Raw genomic sequence first — 20977 nt, forward strand, 5'->3', positions numbered from 1 at the left:
TAATGTCGCAACCGCTCTCGCCCTGCTCGCCCGACAAACTGCGTGAGCCAGCAGTTCTAGGAAGGCTGAGAGCGGGTGGCTGAAAGCGATATTTTGGTGTATTTGGTTGAAAATTTATCTTTCTGGATAAATTTAACTGTTTCAACTACTTAATTGAAAGTGAAACTACTTTGTTAAAAATTTTACTTTTTTATTTTTCATAATTTTAGTTGAATAATCTTTTATTTTGTTCCGAATTTAACAATATGGATTGAAATTATTATTGCTAAAACATGTGTTAAACTGAAAATTGAATTGATCTTTTTGGTGACCAAATCATTTTTGTTAAAAATGCATGTACTTTGTTAAAAATTATTATTTTTTGGCTGAAAATTAATTTTCTTGTTTGCAAACCAGGGTTTTTATTGTATTTGCTTTTACTGAGAATTGAACCATAAAATTTTTATCGAAAATTTATCTGTTTTGATAGAAATTTCATCTTTTTTGACAGAAGAGTAATCTTATGCGTAGAAACTTTATCAAGATTTTGCTATACCTAAAAAAAATTTTATAACAGTAAGGGAAAGTCCAGGAAAAGTCTGGGAATTTGAAAATTAGGATTTTGTAGCAACTCCGTTAAAATCTTAAGTTGCTTGGAATTGTGCTATCTTAATTTATTTCTTAGTTGAGTATCATTTGAGGGAGTTCCAAACTATATTCGTCAATTAGACCACAAAATGGGCTTCTAATCTTTTTCCAATACTCCCTACTCTATAATTCAAACACTCCCATTTTTCTTGTACAAGGGTCAAAAAAGGAAAATAAATTTCTAATCATTTTAATATAAATTTTATATATTTAAAATTATTAGTATCAATTTTATTAAATAAAAAAGTTCTCGATTTTTTTCGAATTATCCTGACAGTGAAAAACTTACCAGAATGTGATCTGTCCAGATGATAAAGCAGACACGATAAAAAGATTATTATCGAAGCCGATTTCATGGTCTCTTGGGTATCGCCTCGACACCTTGACAATCGGAAATTGACTTGTCTCGAAAACACCGGTCACGCGGATTCCTCGAGAAGCGACACCGGCGAACAAACAAAACCTATCAGTTAAGAAGGAAATAAACATGAAGAACCATTTCTGTAAATGCTTCTGATCATTAAATGTCAGAATTTTAATTAATTAAAATTAGCTTATAACACTCTATTCCTAGGTTCTATTCTTTGAATAAAACGTGGTCAACATGCTTCCCAGAAAAGTTCCCTAAACCGACTGAAGCCATCCTGTCTTTCGCACACAGGTGTGCGGAATCCCTATCAGCAATGCGCATTCGCGAAACTTGTCCAATCATATCCCCGAGTTTTCTCGCCGCATGTGCGTTTTTCTGACAATTCTCAACTCGTTCTACACCTCTTTTGATAACGTCTGATAATGATTTATCTCTCTCAATGAAGAGGGCAAGTTCAATTTTAATGATCTAAGGGGCCAAAAAGTTCAGAGGGTGGATGGGGGGGGGGGGCTTGGGATATTTTGTTACGATTTATTACGGAAGGCAGGAGTCCCTCATTCTTGTACGCTATTTTTGAAAATTCGCAAATGAGACAAATAACTCAATGTAATTGTAGGGAAATTAAGAATTTTAAAAAAGTCAGAGAAATTTATTGATCAGGGAAAAGTCAAGAATTTAGAAAAAAACTTTTGAAAATTCAAGGGATTTCTATAATTTTAAATATCTGCCAAGCATGGTAAACTTACAAAATTTTAATTTTCATTTGACATTGTTTTATTCTGTTTATAAATTATTCTAGGTTGAGAATGTTACAAGTTCAGGATTCTGGTCTTTTAATATTAATGGTCAAGGAAGATGAAAAATTGGTCAGGATAAAACTAGGGAATTTTTACAATGAAGATTATGTTTTTAGTAATAGATTTGATTATTTGTTGGAAAATACGACACTTTTGTTAAAAAGTCATCCTTTTTGGTTGAAAATCCAACTGTTTTTTCGAAAATTTAATTATTCAATTGAAAATTCACTTTTGGCTTAAAATTAATATTTTAATGCTGAAATGTCAGCTGCATTTTTTTAGGTTAGAAATTCTACTATTTTTTTGTTGTTAAAAATTGGTCTTTTTCATATGAGAATTGATCTATTTTAGTAGTAATGTAATATTTATTCTTGGATAATAATGCAACTGTTTGTCACTTTCTTTAAAAATTCTACTATTTAGTTAAAAAAAACTTTTTTGCTAAAAAATCGTGGTATCGGGTCGAAAATTTAATTTTTTACGTAAAATTCGAATTATGATTTGAAGGTTTAACAGCGTATGTGAATTTTTGTTAATGACTGAAAAATCTGTCTTTTTTTTTAAATTCGTTCTTTTGGTTATTTAAAATTTACTTTTACATTTTCATCAGAGAAGGTGTTAGATTTGTGTACAATTTGCCCCCCCCCCTGCCCCGCCCCCGTCCGATTTTGTCAAATGACCACGTTTTAAGACCCTCTGTATACGAAAAACAGTTTTTTTTACGAATTTGTCTGGCTGCAAGATCGTTAGTCAAGATCGTTAGCCAGTCATTTTGGATAAAAATCTGTACTTGTTATTCGGAGTACTTGAAAATGCGAACATGCTCTCCTAATTACTTTTTTGATAAAAAAAACTTACAAAAGTAAAAAAAAACAGATGAAAGGAAAAAATTAAGCTAAATAACGCAATATATGAAAAAATTAAAGAGAAGAATTGTTCGAATTTAACGGCAATAGACTTAAAACTGTTTAATTTTGAAAGTTTAAAATAGAAGAATATTTAAGGAATGTGAATTTAAATTCAAAAGGTTTTACTCTTAATAATTAAAAATAAATAGATTTAAATGCAAAAATAATGAAAGTTCGGCTTGAAAAACTAAATAATTTTATAAAGACGCCTTGGAAATGAAACTGTATTAAAATTAAGTATACAATAATAATTTCAACTAATCATCGTACGGGGATAATTCTAGAAGCAAATTGCACATTTTTAGCTTTCGAAAATGGTCATCAAAAATGTGAAATTTTTTCAATAATTATTTCCAAAAGTTTTTCCGGAATCGGAACTTTGTTATTTTCATGGGGCGCGAAAAGTTTAAACAGTTTTATTTTTTATTCATTCTTTTGTTTATTAAAATTTTTAAATATGTGTCTTTCAAAGTGAACATTATTCTTACCTAACCTTAATAACTAACCTTCTTAAGTATTTATAATGATCTTGTTTGAGTGTTGTCTCTATTATGTATTAAATCCTCTTGAAAATAAACTTGTGATTTGAAAATAGCGCCAACTCATGCTAATCAAAACGCAAAAAATTTTATCTAGTTCCAGTATAGCGGCGCCAATCAGATTTGGTATACCCCATGTCTCAACTCTCCCTTGAGGATCTCTAATTTCGGTTATTATACCTCAGTACTATTCTGTTATTAACTAGATAAAAAATTATTCTTTTTGACTCTGAATGTTACCATTTCGCGCAGAATGATTCAAAGAAATTCATCAATTTTGCAGGTGTTTTGTATTGTATTTTTAGGAAGTAACTGCCATTCAAAGTAGAGTTTTCGAAAATGATCGTACGATAATGACAGCTTTTTAAACTTTTACTTGTCAGGAAATACTTGCTACTCGACAGCAAATTTCAAAACACTCTCAGTATAGGAAAAACATTCGTCTAACAGCCTGTACTTTGTCCATATTTTTCTCGATTTTTTTTTTTTGTTGAGATTTCAGTACTTTCCAATTTCAGAAATCATACCGTAATTTTTTTAACAATAATCATTTCTTTTAATCATTATTCCTCAGTAAATCATGAAAAGGTATTATTTTCTGGTTATGATGACACAATTAACGAATTTTTAATTTAATACCTTTTGCTTAAAATACTTGGAAATTGTTTTAACAATTTGCATTTGTTTAAACCATTTTTTATGTAAAAATTAAAAATGTATTATTTTTTGGAATGATTTTTGCAGGTAAAGAATATGAAAAGTAATCTTTTTTGGTAAAGTGAGTTTGCAATTATTAAAAAAATGAATATTACATGCTCCTTTTCATATAAAAGATAAAGGAAATGCTATTTTTTCACCACTCTTACACTATATGTTGGTTATCAATCAGTATTTTCCTTTATTGATACAATCGATCTGAAAACATTTCTATCAATAACATAACTGAAATTCTTCAAAAAAATTATTATTAAGTAAATGAATAAATTATGATTAATTGTTTAAATAATTGAAAACTGTCTTCCATCTTTCAAGATTTACAGGAAACAAAAATGTTTTCAACAAATGAAAAGTGTTTTAACTAATTGTAAACTGTATTTCACATAAATAATCACTCATGCCATTCATTAAATGCGCTATCGATTTTAGAAAGTATTATCTTTACAAGCCTTACGGGAGAAAATAATTGTTTAAAGAAATATATATTTTTTAAAATAATTACTAAATATTGTTAAAAAATATATTAAGCCCAACATTCGTTAATTGTGTAATTAATTCCAGAAATTAGTCACTTTTTACGATTTACAGCGAAAAAAAATTTGTAAATGTATCCCGAACAAATAATTAATTTTTAGAAAATTGAAAAAATACAGTCTTGAGCATGAATTTGACATTAAACAGCAATTTCGAAGTACGCTGACACAAGCCAAAAATTACAAAAAATGCTCAAGAAAAATTTGAATGTAGATTACAATTTTATTCCAATTTTTTTAGAAAAATTGATTAACCTATGTGGATTTGTTGTTATTACTAAAAAAAATTAAATCTCATAAATAAATTGCGTGTGAAAATTTTCGCCAAGTACATAAGTATTAATATTAAGAGTTTATTTGCTTATTTTAAAGATAATGAAAGATGTAAAAAAAATAAAGCCATTGAAGAATAGTAGAAAATTGATAAGTAAACTTGTTTTTTTAATGAAAGGAATTATTTTAACGGGTAAGTTGATTAAATATTTTATTATATAAAAATTGATTGGTATATCAGAGAAATGAGAAAAGTAAAATTTAGCCCGTACTTTTTTGTATTCCCTTAAAATATCTATTGTTTATAACAGAAAAAAATTATTTACGAAAATAAATAGTTACAAAAATACCTTTTATTTAGAAAATACTTCTATTTATCAATTTTATAATATTCGTGATTGACTTTATTTTTATATTTAAAAACTATTTAGGTAAGTGTACCTTTAGAAAGGTAAATTACTTATTACTTGTAATATATCCTATTAGAATGAATATTATAAGAAGTTCGAAGTTATAAATACGAGAAAGCATTTGTTATCGGCAAGTCAGAAATCTAGCTATTTCAGTTATCGGCACTTCGATGTGTGAGTGATTGGGCAATAGCTTCCAACAGCTTACTATATATAAAATACTGCCCATCTGCCGACCACCCATGCATTGACGAAGACTGGCACATTTACCTTATTCAACCTAAGATAAATAAATAAAATTTTAATACTCATGTACTTCATGGAATTTTTTTACATGTAGTGTTTTTGGTGGGATTAAATAGCAAGCAAATTATTTAGTTTGCACTCGAAGACCCTCTTTTCAAGAAAAATCAAGACGATATTAATCAATACTTCAGAGTAAATCTATTTTCTATAGAAAATAGATTGGAAGAATCCTTTAAAGTTTTGATGTCAAATTTCTATTTCTCAGTGGAAAATTGAATTTTATATCTTATTCTTTTTTTACATTTCTTTTAATCCTTTCTCGAATCGTTTCAAAATTTTTGCTTTTTCATCAGCAAACAAAATTATACATGAAGAGAAAAATAATTTTAAATTGACGAGAAGGCTTGTTAAGAAAGTGACAGCGAACTTTGTGTCTTTTGTTTTAATTTAGCAGATACATATTTTTGCTATTTATTTCTTTATATTGTTTATTAATTAATTAATTGTTACATTGATAGCTCCTTTCTCGAGGTCCGATAGGGATAGCTGGTCAATGGTATAATTATTTAAAAAATTTTTAAAAGTGTGCACCCAAGCACCAGAGTAGAAATGAGGGTATAATTATTCGTTGAAAATTCAACTACTCAATTGAAATTGGTACTACTTTGTTAACAATTCATTTTTTCGTTTCATGAGTCATCATTTTAGTTAAAGAATCTTTTCTTTTTTCTAAACTTAACAATTTTGTTGAAAATAATTGTTTAATTATTTTTTTCTTCACTGAAAATTTAAGTATTACATGTTAGGTTGAAGATTTACATTCTACAGTTTAGAAAAGCGAACTATTTGGTTGAAAGCTTCTGTATTTTGACGAAAATTCATATTTTGTGGTAGAATATTGATTTTCGTGACTAAATCACCTTTTTGGTTAAAAATTAATGTCCTTAACTGTAAGTTTAACTATTAGGTTGAAAATTCCTTTAAAAATTCAAATCTTTTCTTGAAAGTTAATCTATTTTGTTAGAAATTCCTCATTTTTTTAGAAGCTTAACCTGTTTAGTTAAAAAAAAAATTTCATTACAAATTTTTTTTTAAGTAAAAATTTAAAGATTCCATTTTTGTAGAAAATGTATTTTTTCATAAAAATGAATCTTCTTCGCTACAAATGTATTTTGTTGAAAATTTAACAATTTCGTTACAAAAGAATATTTTATGCTGAAAATTTAAATATTCTTTTTTTAACATGAAAACTGATCTTTTTTGGAGAAATTTAGCTTCGTACTGGAAAATTCATCTCTTTGGTTGTTAATATATTATTTTTTATAGATTCTTGTTTTATAAATTTATTTTTAGAAATGATGATTTACCTATTCTATTTTTGGTTGAAAATTAATCTTTTTCAGTATCAAAATTCCTGTATTTTGTTTAAAAATTAGTCTTTTCTGGTGTAAAATTCATCTTTTGTATTATAAATGTTATTATTGGCTTACAAATTAATTTTTGTTGATAGAAGATTCATAAGTTTTTGTTAAAAGTTTATTTATTTAGTTAAAATTTTATTATTTGGTTGAAAATTCGTCGATTTTTTCAATTGAAAATCAATTTTTTAAACTCTAAATGCAATATATATTTGTTATTAAAAATGGATCTTTTTTTAGTTGAAAATTGATTTATTTTTGTTGTTAACTGGTTGAAAACTTATATTCTCTGGATAAAAAATCAACTGTTTTGCATGTAAAGTCAAAGTTTTACATGTTTGTTGAATTTCGGAGAGACAAGAAAACATCTACTTCAGAAACTATCCCCACTGATGAGAGCGATAAGTTGCCCCGTATCTCCTGATTTTAGACGAGAATCAAACAATAAAGCCAAATAAATACCATTGGAATCTTCATCGTCATCAAAATAAAAAATTAATATTAACTTAGGAAATATAATTTTACAAAAACTAACCACTCAATTTATAACATCATTCGGTTAGAAAAAAGTAAAGAAAATTGAAATTTTTAGGAAAGAATATATAAAAAAAAAATGAATTCGAATGAAAATAAGATTAATACAAAAAACGGCAAACTTCCCAGTAATCTTGACACCAATTTTTTTTGCTTTTTATTTAATTTGAACGCATTAAAATTGTATCTGCTAGCATAAAATGCTAAAAAATAAATGGTTTCCATTATTAAATGTTACTTTTAATATATTTTGTAACAATATATTTAAATTATATTTATAAACATCTGGCCCGATCTTGCTTGCATATTTAAGTCGCTATGGGGTGAGATTAAACAATTGAATACCAAAATTTCTCGAAAACAAAAATATCTCGAACACGAACATGATTAAGCAGGATCCGAGAAATTCTCGTCTTGAAAAGAACACTTTTAGAGTGTACTAACAAATATTTGCGAAGCGTCAGCGATCTATTATGTAGAACCATGATTCAGCAGAATTATTTCATCTATTTTAATCTTCATTTCAAGATTTAACATTTATTTTAAATTCCAACTTCAAATGCAATTTAATCTACCTGGGTTTCTTTTATTTTTTTTTTTTTTATAATAAACTTCTTTATAATATATAAATTGTTTTTTTTGCTCTTATATAATTTATGAATTAGAATTTAAAATTAATATTATTACAAAGATTTTCAAAGATGTGACTTTTCTTTGAAATATACTTTTTTGTTAAAAAATTATTAATATTTTTTAAAATTTAATTATTATATAATTAAAACTTCAATTTAAGACGGAAAACACTTTAAAAATTAAAATATAATGATTCAGACGTAAAGCGCCAACATAACCTAAAGTTATTGAAAAATTATAAATCTTGTTTGATATATAATCTTTTTATGAAAAATACCAATTTTCCACGAAAAACAGCTTGTTAATTTTATTAACTTTAAAAAAGTAATTAATTTAAATCGAATTATTTTTTATTTTTTGTTAAAAAATTATATATCTTTTCTGAATATTAATGATTTTGTAATAAATATTTCAATTTTCGAACAAAAAAATACTTACAAACTCCAAAAATTTTCAAACGTGTAAATTTGATTACTCTAAATAAAATTGGATTAAAATATAATAATTCTGATGTAAAGCACCAACATAATCTCAAGTTGTCGAAAACTTGCAAAAGTGCTTTGATATATGATCTTTTCTAGAAGGAATAATAAGGAGACCCAACTACCAGTGGGAAGCCATTTGAAACTGGCAATAGAAACATTACCGTAAGTAGTAGGCACAATACAGAATGATCTTAAATTTTCGTGCGCAGGTGCGCAGTTTTCCTCCTCCTGTACATGGAAGAGTGTGCGAGTGAGAAAGTTTGTCAAATGGACGTAAGTTAGAGGTTGTGTTGTTTTGTTGATCAGCATATTGTCAAGGGTATGAGAAATTCTCCGCAGGCACTCAGGTAGATATATTTAAAGGTCCAGGTAGCTCGTTTAAATGTTTTAAAGACTTTAAAATATCCTTTCCGAAATTGAAATAAAATATGATCAAAAATAACAAGTAGGGAGCCTGAAATTGAAATAAGAATTCGATCGTAAATAACAAGTAGAGAGGCTATGTCAATAGAGTAGCCGACACTCAAGGGTCGTTTGTTAAGCTATCGGATTAAAATTTAGAAATAGATTTTTTTTTAATTTCATAGTTAACAGTGAGGGCTTTAAAAAGCGAAGTGTATTCGCCTTCTTCGGCGTGTAACTTGAACCACAACCGCGCACTTGACACCTCATGGCTTAGAACAAAAAATTCTTGCCACCTGCATCAAAACAAACGAACAGAATCTCTCTAACTTATGTCAATTTGACAAACTTTCTCACTCGCACACTTTTCCATGTATAGGAAGAGGACAACTGCGCACCTGCGCACGACAATTTAAGATCTTCCTGTAATGTGCATACCACTCACGGTAATGTTTCTATTGCCAAGTGGGGAAACGGAGTTTGGTCTCCTTTTTATTCCTTCGTGGATCTTTTTAATTATGAGATGGTGTTTTGTTCTTTTTATGAAAAATACCAACTTCCTACGAAAAACAATTATTAATTCCGAATTTTTTGAAGCTTTGTTATTTTTATTACCTCAAAAATTTAATTAATTTAGATCTAATGATTTTTCGTTGAAAATAAAAATTTCTTGTGTAAACCGCTAACATATTCTAAATATTTTTTTAAATTGTGGACCTTCCTTAAAATTTAATTTTTGTCAAAAAATTATATATATATTTTATGAAACTGAATGATTTTTAAATAAAAATTTCAATTTCCGACCAAAAAACAATAACAAACTCCAAAACTGTGCAATCTTGTAAATTTTATTACTTTAAGCAAAAATTGGATTAATTAAAAAGATTTTTTGTTCAAAATAAACAATTTCTTATATAAAAAAGAACATAACCTACAGTTATTGAAAATTTGTAAACACTAATAAACACTAATAAAATCCGAAATTGTTGAAGCTTGATAATTTTATTACCTTGAAAAAATTAATGGATTTGTCTCGAATGATTTTATATTAAAAAAATTTTTTTTAATACTCAAAACGTAATGATTTTTGTTTGGAAATGTCAATTTTGCATTTCTAATTCCAACGTGACACAACATTATTCAAAAGATTATAAATCTTCTTAGAAATCGAATTATTTTTTCATACATATGTCAATTTTCAACGAAAAATACCAACACAATCCAAAAATTGTTAAGCTTTTAAATTTTACGATTTTAAACAAAAATCATTCGATTCAAATATGATGAATCTTTGTTAAAAATGAACCTTTCAGTTGAAGCACACAAACATAACCTAAAGTTGCGAATAATTATAAATATTCTTTGAAATCTATTAATTCTTTATTAATAATACCAATAATTTTCGACAGAAAATTCTAAAATAACAGTAAATTGTTCAGAATTTTAAATTATCTTTCAAATATTTTTTTTTGTTTAAAATATGTGATTATCGCTGTTCAACGCTGAAAAAACATAAAGTTGTTAAAATTCATCAATTTCCTTTGAAATTTAATTTTGAAAAAAATCCAAAATACCAACTTTCGACGAAAAACACTAACATATAATCCAAAATTCTTCAAAGATCCTTAATTTTTTATTAATTATAATAAATACTGATTGAAAATACTCTTTTCTAGTATAAATAACTACCAATTAATTTCCAATTAAAAAGTAACACAACCCATTTTGTACAGAAATTTTAAATATTCTTCGAAATATTATGATTTTACATTAAAATTATTTTAAAAAATACTCATTTTCAGCGAAAAGCATTAACATGAAAGATGTATAATATTTAAAATAATTTGTTAAATAATTTTAAAGCATTAATTTAGCCACCCAAGATTATTTCAAAAGTACAAATTTTTCTCAATTCGCATGTCGTTAAACCACATTTTTTAGATAGAAAAGATTAATACTCCCTGTTTGATTTGTTGAATGTGATTCAATTCAGATCAGACCATACCAGACTAACGCTTTCTCATAAATTTATTTCTTTTGTTCGAAGTCCATTTTCATTCCTTTTAGTGACATATCACAGTAAGGTAAAATAAAAAAACGAGGTTTATAGTTACGTTTAAAGCTCAATTATGCAACAATTTCAGATTTTTTAAATTCATTACTAAATTCTTCAGAAATTCTTAGGAGCTATTTTTTAAAATTCTTTTTTAATTTAATGCAAACAACGAAAAAATATATATATTTTTTAAATTTCGTTTTCTATCTCCTAGAAAAAATGGTTTATACACCCCGTCATTTGGATTGAATGCACAAAAGTATAAGAAATAAACAAAAAATTTAACTTGTAAAGTTCAATGTGATAGACAAGTTATATAAGCAAATGTAAATGGCAAACATTTATAGGCTGAAAAAATTCATTTTATTTTTTAGACTTATTGTAATTGTATTACCAGATATGTCTGTAGAAAAAAGTCTGCCACTCAGGCATATTTTTAGAAACAAATTATATAAACAAATGCACATTTTAAGTGGTTTTGATCGACAAGAAAACGTTTCTTCTTCTGATCCTATTGAAATTTTAGTTCCCATCATTTTTATAGGAAAATCTTGCCATGCATCACTAATTTATTTGAAAAAGATTAATTTCTAAGCAAATAGTTAAATTTTCAACCTGAAAGATGGATTCTTCCGGAGCAAAGATTGATGCTCAGATTAATATTCTACAAAAAAAAGTACATTTTCAACAAAATACATAAATTCTCAACAAAGTTAAAATCGTTTTTTTTTAATATTATTTATCAAATCATATTGACAATAATGTGTCCAGATGAAATTTTGTCATTCATCGCTATTTGCTTATTTTATCAACAAGTTAGGAAAATATTTACACATTGTAGGCATTTATACACTGAAAACATCGTTCTTTCTGCTAACCTTGTTAACATTATATTTCGAGTGATGTACATTTGTGCATATAATTTGTTCATAAAGTAAACAAATAGTGAGAAATTAAATTATTACTTGCTTGCGTGAAAACGCAATAAATGTAAATTTGTGCACATCATTTGTTTATAAAATAAATAAATATTGATAAATAACGAAATTTCATCAAGACGCAGCATTTGAAATATAACGTTTAAAACGATTTCTTTCTGGCTATAAATATCTGCAATGTACATTTGTTTACATAATTTGATTATAAAATGTACGATTAGTGATGCATAGCAAGAAATATCCAGAAAACATCATTGGCATTATAATTTTCACGAGAATAGTAGAAAAGTGGATTTCTTTTCACTCAAAACTACCTAAAATGTGCATTCGTTTATGAAATAAAAAAATATAATTGATTGGAAAAAAATATTAATGAAATATTAATGTATTATGTTAACAATAAAAGCAAGCAATTTCAGAGCAGAAATATACTTTGAAGACAAATAATCCATAATTTCGATTATTTCTTAAAAAAATTTGTTTATAAAAATTAACTTTACAAGTTAGGTGGATGTGACACACCTAAATACAGTGAGACCCTTCAATAGATCTCCCTTCTATAGCCATTCCGAGAATTGACGTCACATCACAAGTATGTGTATTAGGAGTTGCGCGGGGTCTGCGGTTGTCACTCAGGCGAGCACTCAGGCGTAAACAAAAACAAAAACAGTACATGCTCTACAGGTTTGCTCCTACCCAATGTCAGCCCAAAAACCGGCGCAATACAAGAGTTTCATTATGCCCATATTACTGACCTCACTTTTTCAGTGTACTGAATTTTATTTGAACTAACTTCATTTGAGTAGGAATTTTGCTAAAAATTATTTTCAAAGAAATCTGAACTGGGACCATTTCTTTACATATTTTCTTTGTACCTTGAAATTTCTTGAACCTAAGAACTTTTTTGATATGTAAAATATCGGCCTCAAACTTCGAGAAATGCAAGAGCCGATAGTAAATTACGTTTATGTAAATTTTTTACATCTCGCAGATATTTTAAATATGAATAAGTTCATAGTTTCAAAAAATTTGAAGTTTAGAAAGAAAATACCCCAAACTCTCGCTTTCAGTCAAGTGTCGGGGGTTGCCTTCAAATAGCCTTGGACTGATTTCGGGGGGGGGGGGGGGGGGGGGGGGGGGGGGGGGGGGGGCAGAAACGTAAACAGTGAGGGCCGTCTGACTCGTTTCCAATTGGAATATATATTTATATAGATAATGTCGCAACCGCTCTCGCCCTACTGCCCTGAGAAACTGCATAAGCCAGCAGTGCTAGGAAGGCTGAGAACGGGACGACTGAAAGCAAGAGTTTGGTGTATATCAAAAAATGGCCTTAGTTTTAATTTCTTTGAAAATAGATTTTATCGAAATTCCTACTCAAATGAAGTACATAAACGTAGTTTATGGTCTGTTGATACATTTACCAAAATTTCAGTGCAATATTTTATTTGCAAAAAAAGTTTTTGAGTTTAAAAAAATGTTCAGTGAACTGATAATGTGATTTCAGTAATATATGTATTTTCTTAACCACTTTTTTCTTTACTACACCTCTGTGCCTTTAATCTAAGCGACAATAAGTGTTTGAAAAAATTTTTCTGTGAGATAAAAAATGAAATTTAAAAGGTCGACATTTGTTTTGCTATTTGTATTAACATAAAAGAATAAAAAAAATAAAAGAATAAAAAATCTACTCCCACTAATTCATGGAAAATCAATTCCTGAATTTTTCAAAAAAATAATTTTAGAATCAGTGCATAATTGCGTTTTAAATGTCATTTTGAACCTCGTTTTATTAATTTCAACGCACTGTACATATATTTGTATTATATAAAATAAAATTAAAACCCCTATTCAGTTTTCATGTAATTTCTCTATTTTACATTTTTATTTCGTATTTTATCAGAGCTCGACCTTTCATTTAAACCAACGTAAAAAAAGCAATAAACGCGCAGTACTCTCTGAATATAGTGCTAATAGAGGTATTGCAATTTAATCGTTGTTTATATAACCTTTTCAATCTCGGACTCGGTGATAAAAAAAAAATGTCAACACCATAAACTGCCGTTTCCTATTTTGCGGTGGTGAATTATCTTTTTTTGTGGGTATGAAATGCGACGACATGGATGTATGATAATGTAATTTCACGAGGTTTTAAATGACAAAGCACGAAAATGAATGGATTTTACGTAACAATTCTCTCACAACTGTGTAGAGTGAATCCTCGCAGGGGCAGACGTAGAAACGTGTGCAAACGACGTGCTGTTGATTTATTGACCCAACCACATAGACTATAGAGGATGTATGTTACTTAAGTCACGTAACGGATTAGTGGCCCTCTCAACGACCCCCCTTGCCCCTTCATTGCATATAATTTTTTATTTTTGTAAATTGTCGTTAGCCTGAATTAGACATAAGAGAGAATTAACTCTACTCAAAAACCTGTACGGGGTAATCCCTATTACGCATTATTAGGCATTATTACTAGAGGTGTGCAAAATAGGGCAGACCAGGGCTGGTTGACCCTTTTTACTTAAGAATTTTTTTGTGACTTCCTTTGTAAACTGAATAGAATTTGGTTTTTATTATATAAAATTGCAAAGCCTTGGCTGGTATTTCGAATTTTTCCACGCATTTATATTCATTTTCCAAAGCGTGGAAGATTTTTTTACAATGCCGTGACAAGTTGGCCAATCAAGTGAGTAGGTAGGCTGGCCAATTCAAACAAACATAGTAGAAAATTCAACAATAAATTCAAGTTTAAACAAAAAGAAAACTTTTTTAGTGCATGTTTAAAGTCAGCACGGGGAAGTCGAATTCTTTCGCCACGAAATGCATTGACATTTTTTCGGTCATTGTTTTTCAACAACTTTTCAAATTATGCTGGCAGGTGTTTTTCCTCGGTCAGATTCTCTTTTGTACGTGGGCATTATGACAAGAACGAAGAGAATACATTTTTCAGAACTTCACGCGTACTGAAAATATAAATCTGTTAATTTGGCGCTTAGAGCATTGGCCAACCTACCCCAAAAAAAGTGATCAATCAGCCCCGGTCATCTTTTAAGAAATAGGATCAATTTGTAGGTAGTTTGTAATATAAATAAATAATAAATAATAAAATAACAATGCGATAAAATGACAGTTGATGTCTTTATACAACATAGTCCACTCCTACTTGTCGTGGTGGCGCTATAAACATTTCCGTTATTTAAAAATAAAGCATTGGTCAAACTGTCTCATTGGCCAACCTGCCCCGATCTCCCTTACTTCGAGCTGAATTGTAGCCCAATGTTAGGCGCGTCGAAAGTCGAACATTTCGACTTACATCGCAGCTTATGAAGCAATTTCTGTTAAAACACGGCGTTACACTACTTCAGCAGCACCCGTATAATCATCACCTGGCTGCTTGTGCTTTCTGGCTGTCTGTTTCTTAAATTGAAGTATCCTCTAATCGAAAAACGAATATAAGACGTAAAGGAAATCAAAAAAGTAATACGCTGAAGCAGCTGTTAGCTATTTTCTCTTACTATACTGGTACACCACAAGGTCGGATACTTTCTTGTTATAATCGTGCCAGTAACACTAAAAGATAGAGAGTATAGTAGGGTGGTCCAAAAATGCATTACATTTTTTCTCTCGCATTTTCGTGCACTCAAGACCCATCCCAATGGGAAATTGACTACTGGCGTAGTACTGTGCCAGCACTGGCAGCGTCAGCGCAATGCTGACCGTTGGTAATGGCACAGTGCTGGCAGGACCTTGGGATGATAACTATGTTCGGTATTGGCTTTCAGTACTTCACCAGTGCTGGGGGGCAGTACTGGCAGTCAGTACTGGCGCTGTAATAGACATGAAGATTAGACAGAGTTACGCCGACGCTCGTTTAAATTTATAATAAGCAGAGGCCTGCATAAGATATGTGAACTACAATATCGCTTAAAGGATAGATTAGCTTTATTTTTCGTATGAATTTATATACATTTATTACGAATCCAACAAAAATAACGGTGGCTGCTCGTTGAATAAAACTCAACTCAGATACGATTGAACATTTTTAAATTTTTCACTTTTTTCGGCTTAAATTAAAGATAATATTTTAGGCTCTATGTCGCATAATTGTCAGATTTTTGCAACAATTTTCCCAGGTCATGCTGAAAGTTTAAGTCGAGGTACAAAATTTGAGAAAACCTTGAATTTTTTATTGAAACCTCTCACGTTCTGTCTTTTTTTTAAAACGTCAAAAAATATCTATTAGGTATTAATCGACGTGGAATTTCAAAAGCTTTCCAACTGTTTTAAAAAAATACCCTACCTCTTTTCTTCACCGAGTTATCGTCGTTCAAAGTCGGCAGTGTTTTTAATAGTTCTCGCACCAATCGTGCTTACAATTTCCGACGGTAGCAAACATAACAATTTCCGACGGTAGCAAACATATACACATGCACACATACACATATATATATAATTGCTTTTTGATCTATGATTCATGCCAGTATCGGTACAGTAATTGAACTGCAATTCCCCCAGTACTGCTCCAGTATTCGTTCGCCAAGTCTTGGCTAGACGTTGGCATGGCCAATTCAGCCAGTACTGGGCCAGCAATGGTCCGCCAAGATTTGGTTGGACGTTGACAAGACCACAGGCTTAGTACTGCGTTAGATTTAAGTTACGGCTCAATACAGGCATTTCCCATTGGGATGTAATGTGTCAATTTTATTCATAATCGTCATTATTAGGTGAACCGCGTTGAAACACAACATTTATCTTTACATATACCCATAGAATATAAATGAATAATGCATTTTTAAATATCACCATAAAATGTGAAATTTTCGTTGAAAAGGATACAATTTTAACAAAATACTCCAAACTCTCGGTTTCAGCCAAGTGTCGAGGGTTGCCTTCAAATGGCTTTGGACTGGTTTCGGGGGGATAGAAACGTAAACATTGAGGGCCGCCTGTCTGGGGTGACTGAAAGCGAGACTTTGGTTTATTTGAATTTGCTATCAAAAAAGACAAATTTTTCAGGTGACAGTTGAAAGTTGATTGAGTTAAACGATATTTTAGCAAAATAGTTTAAATCTTTGCCAAAAAGATTAATTTTCAACAAACAAGATCAATTTTTGAACACAAAAGACGAACTCTTCTAAAAATGCATGAATTTTCTACCAAATACTTGAATTTTCAACTTATACATTATAAATTCACTAATAACAATGAAATAGTTAAATTTTCAGATAAAAAATTAATTTTTAACGAAAGAAACACGAATTTTCAAGAAGAAAGTTAAAATGTCAATCAAAGATGTGTATTAAAAAAAATAATGGGCAAAGTAGTGCAACCGCAATTACTGGAATTTTTAATAAAAAAAGATTAATTTCTAAACAAATAATTAGATTTTCAGCATAAAGATCAATTTTCAATAAAATAGATCAATTTTCAACAAAGTTGTTGATTTTTGAAAAGAAAAAGGCATATTATGTATCTACAGAAAAGTTGAATTTTCAGGCCGAAAATTTTAATTTTTAACCCCAAAAGTTGATTAATATTTTACCAAAAAGAGGACTTTTCAACAATTAAATATGCCAATTTTCAACAAATTTTGTTGAATTTTGTACCAAATATTTAATATTTTAACCAGAAATATGAATTTTTAATTAATAAAATAATTTCTCGACAAATTGTTGAATTTTCAAGTTAAAAAGAAGGAATTTTCTACAAAACAGTTCAATTTTCAACTTATTATGAATCCTCAACCAAAAAAAGTGAATTTTTAACAAAGTAGTTCAAATTTCTACCTGGTACTTGAATGTTTGATCAATAAAGATGAATACGTAACAAAAAATATAATACCTAACACTTCTACCAAAAAAAATTTTAATTTGAAATTAAAAACAATTTAGTTCAACTAAAAAAGTCGAATTTTTAACAAAACATTTAAATCTTGGACCAAACCAGTTTAATTTTTAATCAAAGGGTTGCATTTTTAACCAATAAAGATTATTTTGCAACCAAGAAGATTAATTGGATCAAAATGGAATACTTACATTTTTAACCAACAGATGAATTTACAATAAGACAATGAGTTTTCAAGCAAAAATTCCAAACTAAAAATAAAATAGTAGACTTTTCAATCGAAAATAGTTTAAGTTTATATTGAAGCAAAAAACAAGAAAAAGGGTAAAATGGGAGTTTTTTTTAAAGCAGGGGGGAGAGATGAAGAATAATTTTAAAAAAGGGAGTATTTAAGTATTATACCGTCAATTTTCGCTGTATTGCCAGCATACGTAAGAAATAGATTTTAAATCATGAAAATATCAGTTTTAATAAAACTTTGTGAAATTCTAGTGTTACATAAGAGACATTCGGCGCACAAATATTTTCGAAAATGTTCAAAATTACTGGAGTTACGCTATATGTTGAATTTTAGTATCATATTTTGTATAATTATCGATATTTCAGAAACCATAGAATGAATTTTTATAAAACTTGGAGGCGTTGTAAACAAAAGTATACCTTTTAATATCATAATACAGCATTTTTTCAAATATTTACCAAAAAAATCCAAAAAATCTACTATTTTAATTTTTCTTGAATGAATATTTTGATACATTTTAAAAATAGGTGTTATTTAATAAAAAAGTTTTTACTTTTTTAGTATAATTTTTCAATGATCACATTTTATTTAAGACTTTTAAATGCACTCAAATTGTTTATAAATCAATTGGATAATTACCTAAAAATAATTTCAAGTCGGTTACAGTAAGAAGGAAATGTATAATATTATAAACAAATTAATGAACGAAAGTCATTTCTTCATGATTCGCAATTATTAGACCTGGTAAGACAATTCTAGTTGACTTCGCAAAAAGTAGGCCCATTCATGCAAGAATGGTTCCAATATTATGTACATAAAGTGCTCCCCCCCCCCCCTTCCGTAACAGATCGTGAGATAATTTATCGACTCCCTGAAGCTGTTTCTATATTTAAGTAGTGTCACATACAAGGGTTTACTGCATTCGCGATTGTCACAAATAGTTTTGTACGGTCACTGCATTAATAAAACCACCTAGTACTTGTGGTTACATTGAAAATAAACAGCATAAGCATCACAGTAAACACGTTGAATTCAGAAATGTACTTAATTTTAGAGATTTAAATTAATGATTTTAATCAATTCAAGTTTTTATATTTAACGTGTTACTTTTTCAATTATTCTTTTTCACTGCGGTATCTGTGATGACTTTTAATTTATTGCTTCATCATAGAGGAGGATTGTCATGATCCAGATTATCAATTTAATCTTTTTGACATATTTCGATATAATATAATATTTCCAAATTTGGGTATGTGTGTGTAACTTTATGCTGTTCGCCATACCTCGCAAAGTAAAAGAGCTACGATCATAAAATTCGGACGAATTGTTGCACCAATTGACATCCCAATATGATAGGATTTTGAGCTAGATCGGCCATTTAGTAGTGATTTTTAAAATTTCGAGATTTCAAGAAAAAATTTCCTATTTTATATGAGAAAAACTTGTTTTATATTAAAAATACAACAATGCGATATCTATTAAATTTGTTCGCGTCTTCGAGACGCATCGCTCGACCTCTTGTTGAACCTTTTATGACTGACCTACGTCGTTTCACGAAGTTGCAAAAAAACATGTGTAATCTTTTTATATCAGAAAATTTTTTCTCATATTCGGTATTTGCGACAGTACTGTGTCTGACTTGATTTTTCGCGTCTTCGTGACACGTCGAATGATATATTGACGTACTTTCTATTAACTCTTTTGGGCTACCAATAGCAATTTTAATTCATTTCAAAAATATATTATTTGTCGTCATGATATGATGAAAACTTTTTCTATATTAAGAATACAAAAGTAATGTATTGTATATAAGTGTTGGCATCTTCGAGCTGCTTCCAATGTTGAATTGAAGAACCTTCCATGACCTACCATAACCTTCAAATTTGTATATAACAAAAACTGCCGAAAAATCAGAATAAATGCTAAAAAGTTGCAAAGCCCAAAGCCTCTGGTGTTTTTTGGTTTTGGTTTAGCATATGGTTAATTTTCAAGAGGAGTCTTGATTTTTAACTTGATACACCTAATATTGATGATTCTGAATTACAAAAACGTCTTTTTTCTTAATGGAAATACGTGTTAAACTGCATTGTACTTGCGGAATCTCTCAATTTCACTTTTTTTTTAAATGCATTAATTTTTTTGTGGATTCGAACAACCATGGGGGCGATATGCACGAAAATTTTAAATCAATTAGACCACCTTACTGTATAGTGTGTACCCAGATTACACTGTACCCTATTAGCTTCGTCTGGTGCGGGTGAATTTCAAATACAGTGAGATTCTTCAATAGCCCTTCCTTCTATAGCCCTTCCGAGAATCCACGTCGTTCCGCAGATAGGTGTAACAGGAGCTGTGCGGCGTGCGCGCGGTCTGCGGTTGTCAATCAGGCGAGCACTCAGGTGTGAGCAAACAAAAGCGGAGCGGGCTATAATGAGTTAGTTCCCGCCCACCGCCAGTCCCAAAATAGGCGCTATAGAAGAGTTTCACTAAATAAATACATATACGAAAGTCCATATAAGTAACATTAAAAGGAACACTCATAAAAACTGACAGCATTCTATGGATTAATATTAATATTCCTTTTAAAAAGAACTTTAGGTAAATTCATATTGGATTAGGAATTTTTTGCGAGTGAAAGAATTAAAATTTACGCTTCTTTTGAACGTACTATTTTAGTCTATTATGAAATTCCCCATACACGTTGACTTATAGAGCTGAAATCTGTTTCTACTAAATCAATGTAATAACATGAAAAAGAAAAAGTAAGTCTTTATTGCAGTTTCCAAGCGTTCACATGTTAAATTAAATCGCAGTTGAGCTTCATTGTATTCTATATTTTATAAAAAAGAGTCCAAAATAATAGTGAATAAATTAATAAAGAAATTTAATATCAAATTACGGTTGATGCAATATTCTTTCAGAGAAAATAATCAATTCTAAGTAATGGCTGTCCATAAACTGCGTTAACAATTTTGTGATATTCGCCCCCCCCCCCCCCCC

The 20977-nt window shown here is 29.3% G+C and overlaps 1 protein-coding gene across 1 annotated transcript in view; it reads right to left on the bottom strand.

The window, feature by feature from the left end:
• LOC117176042 overlaps nucleotides 1–1240 on the bottom strand; it is a 132828-nt gene extending 131588 nt beyond the window's left edge. The window contains exon 1 of the mRNA XM_033366030.1: nucleotides 917–1240. Coding sequence (XP_033221921.1) covers nucleotides 917–983 — 67 coding nt within the window. The 5' untranslated portion in view covers nucleotides 984–1240. The remainder of the gene's footprint in view (nucleotides 1–916) is intronic.
• Between the last annotated feature and the right edge of the window lie 19737 nt (nucleotides 1241–20977).

Source organism: Belonocnema kinseyi, chromosome 7 (assembly GCF_010883055.1).
Source record: "Belonocnema kinseyi isolate 2016_QV_RU_SX_M_011 chromosome 7, B_treatae_v1, whole genome shotgun sequence".
NCBI lineage: Eukaryota > Metazoa > Arthropoda > Insecta > Hymenoptera > Cynipidae > Belonocnema > Belonocnema kinseyi.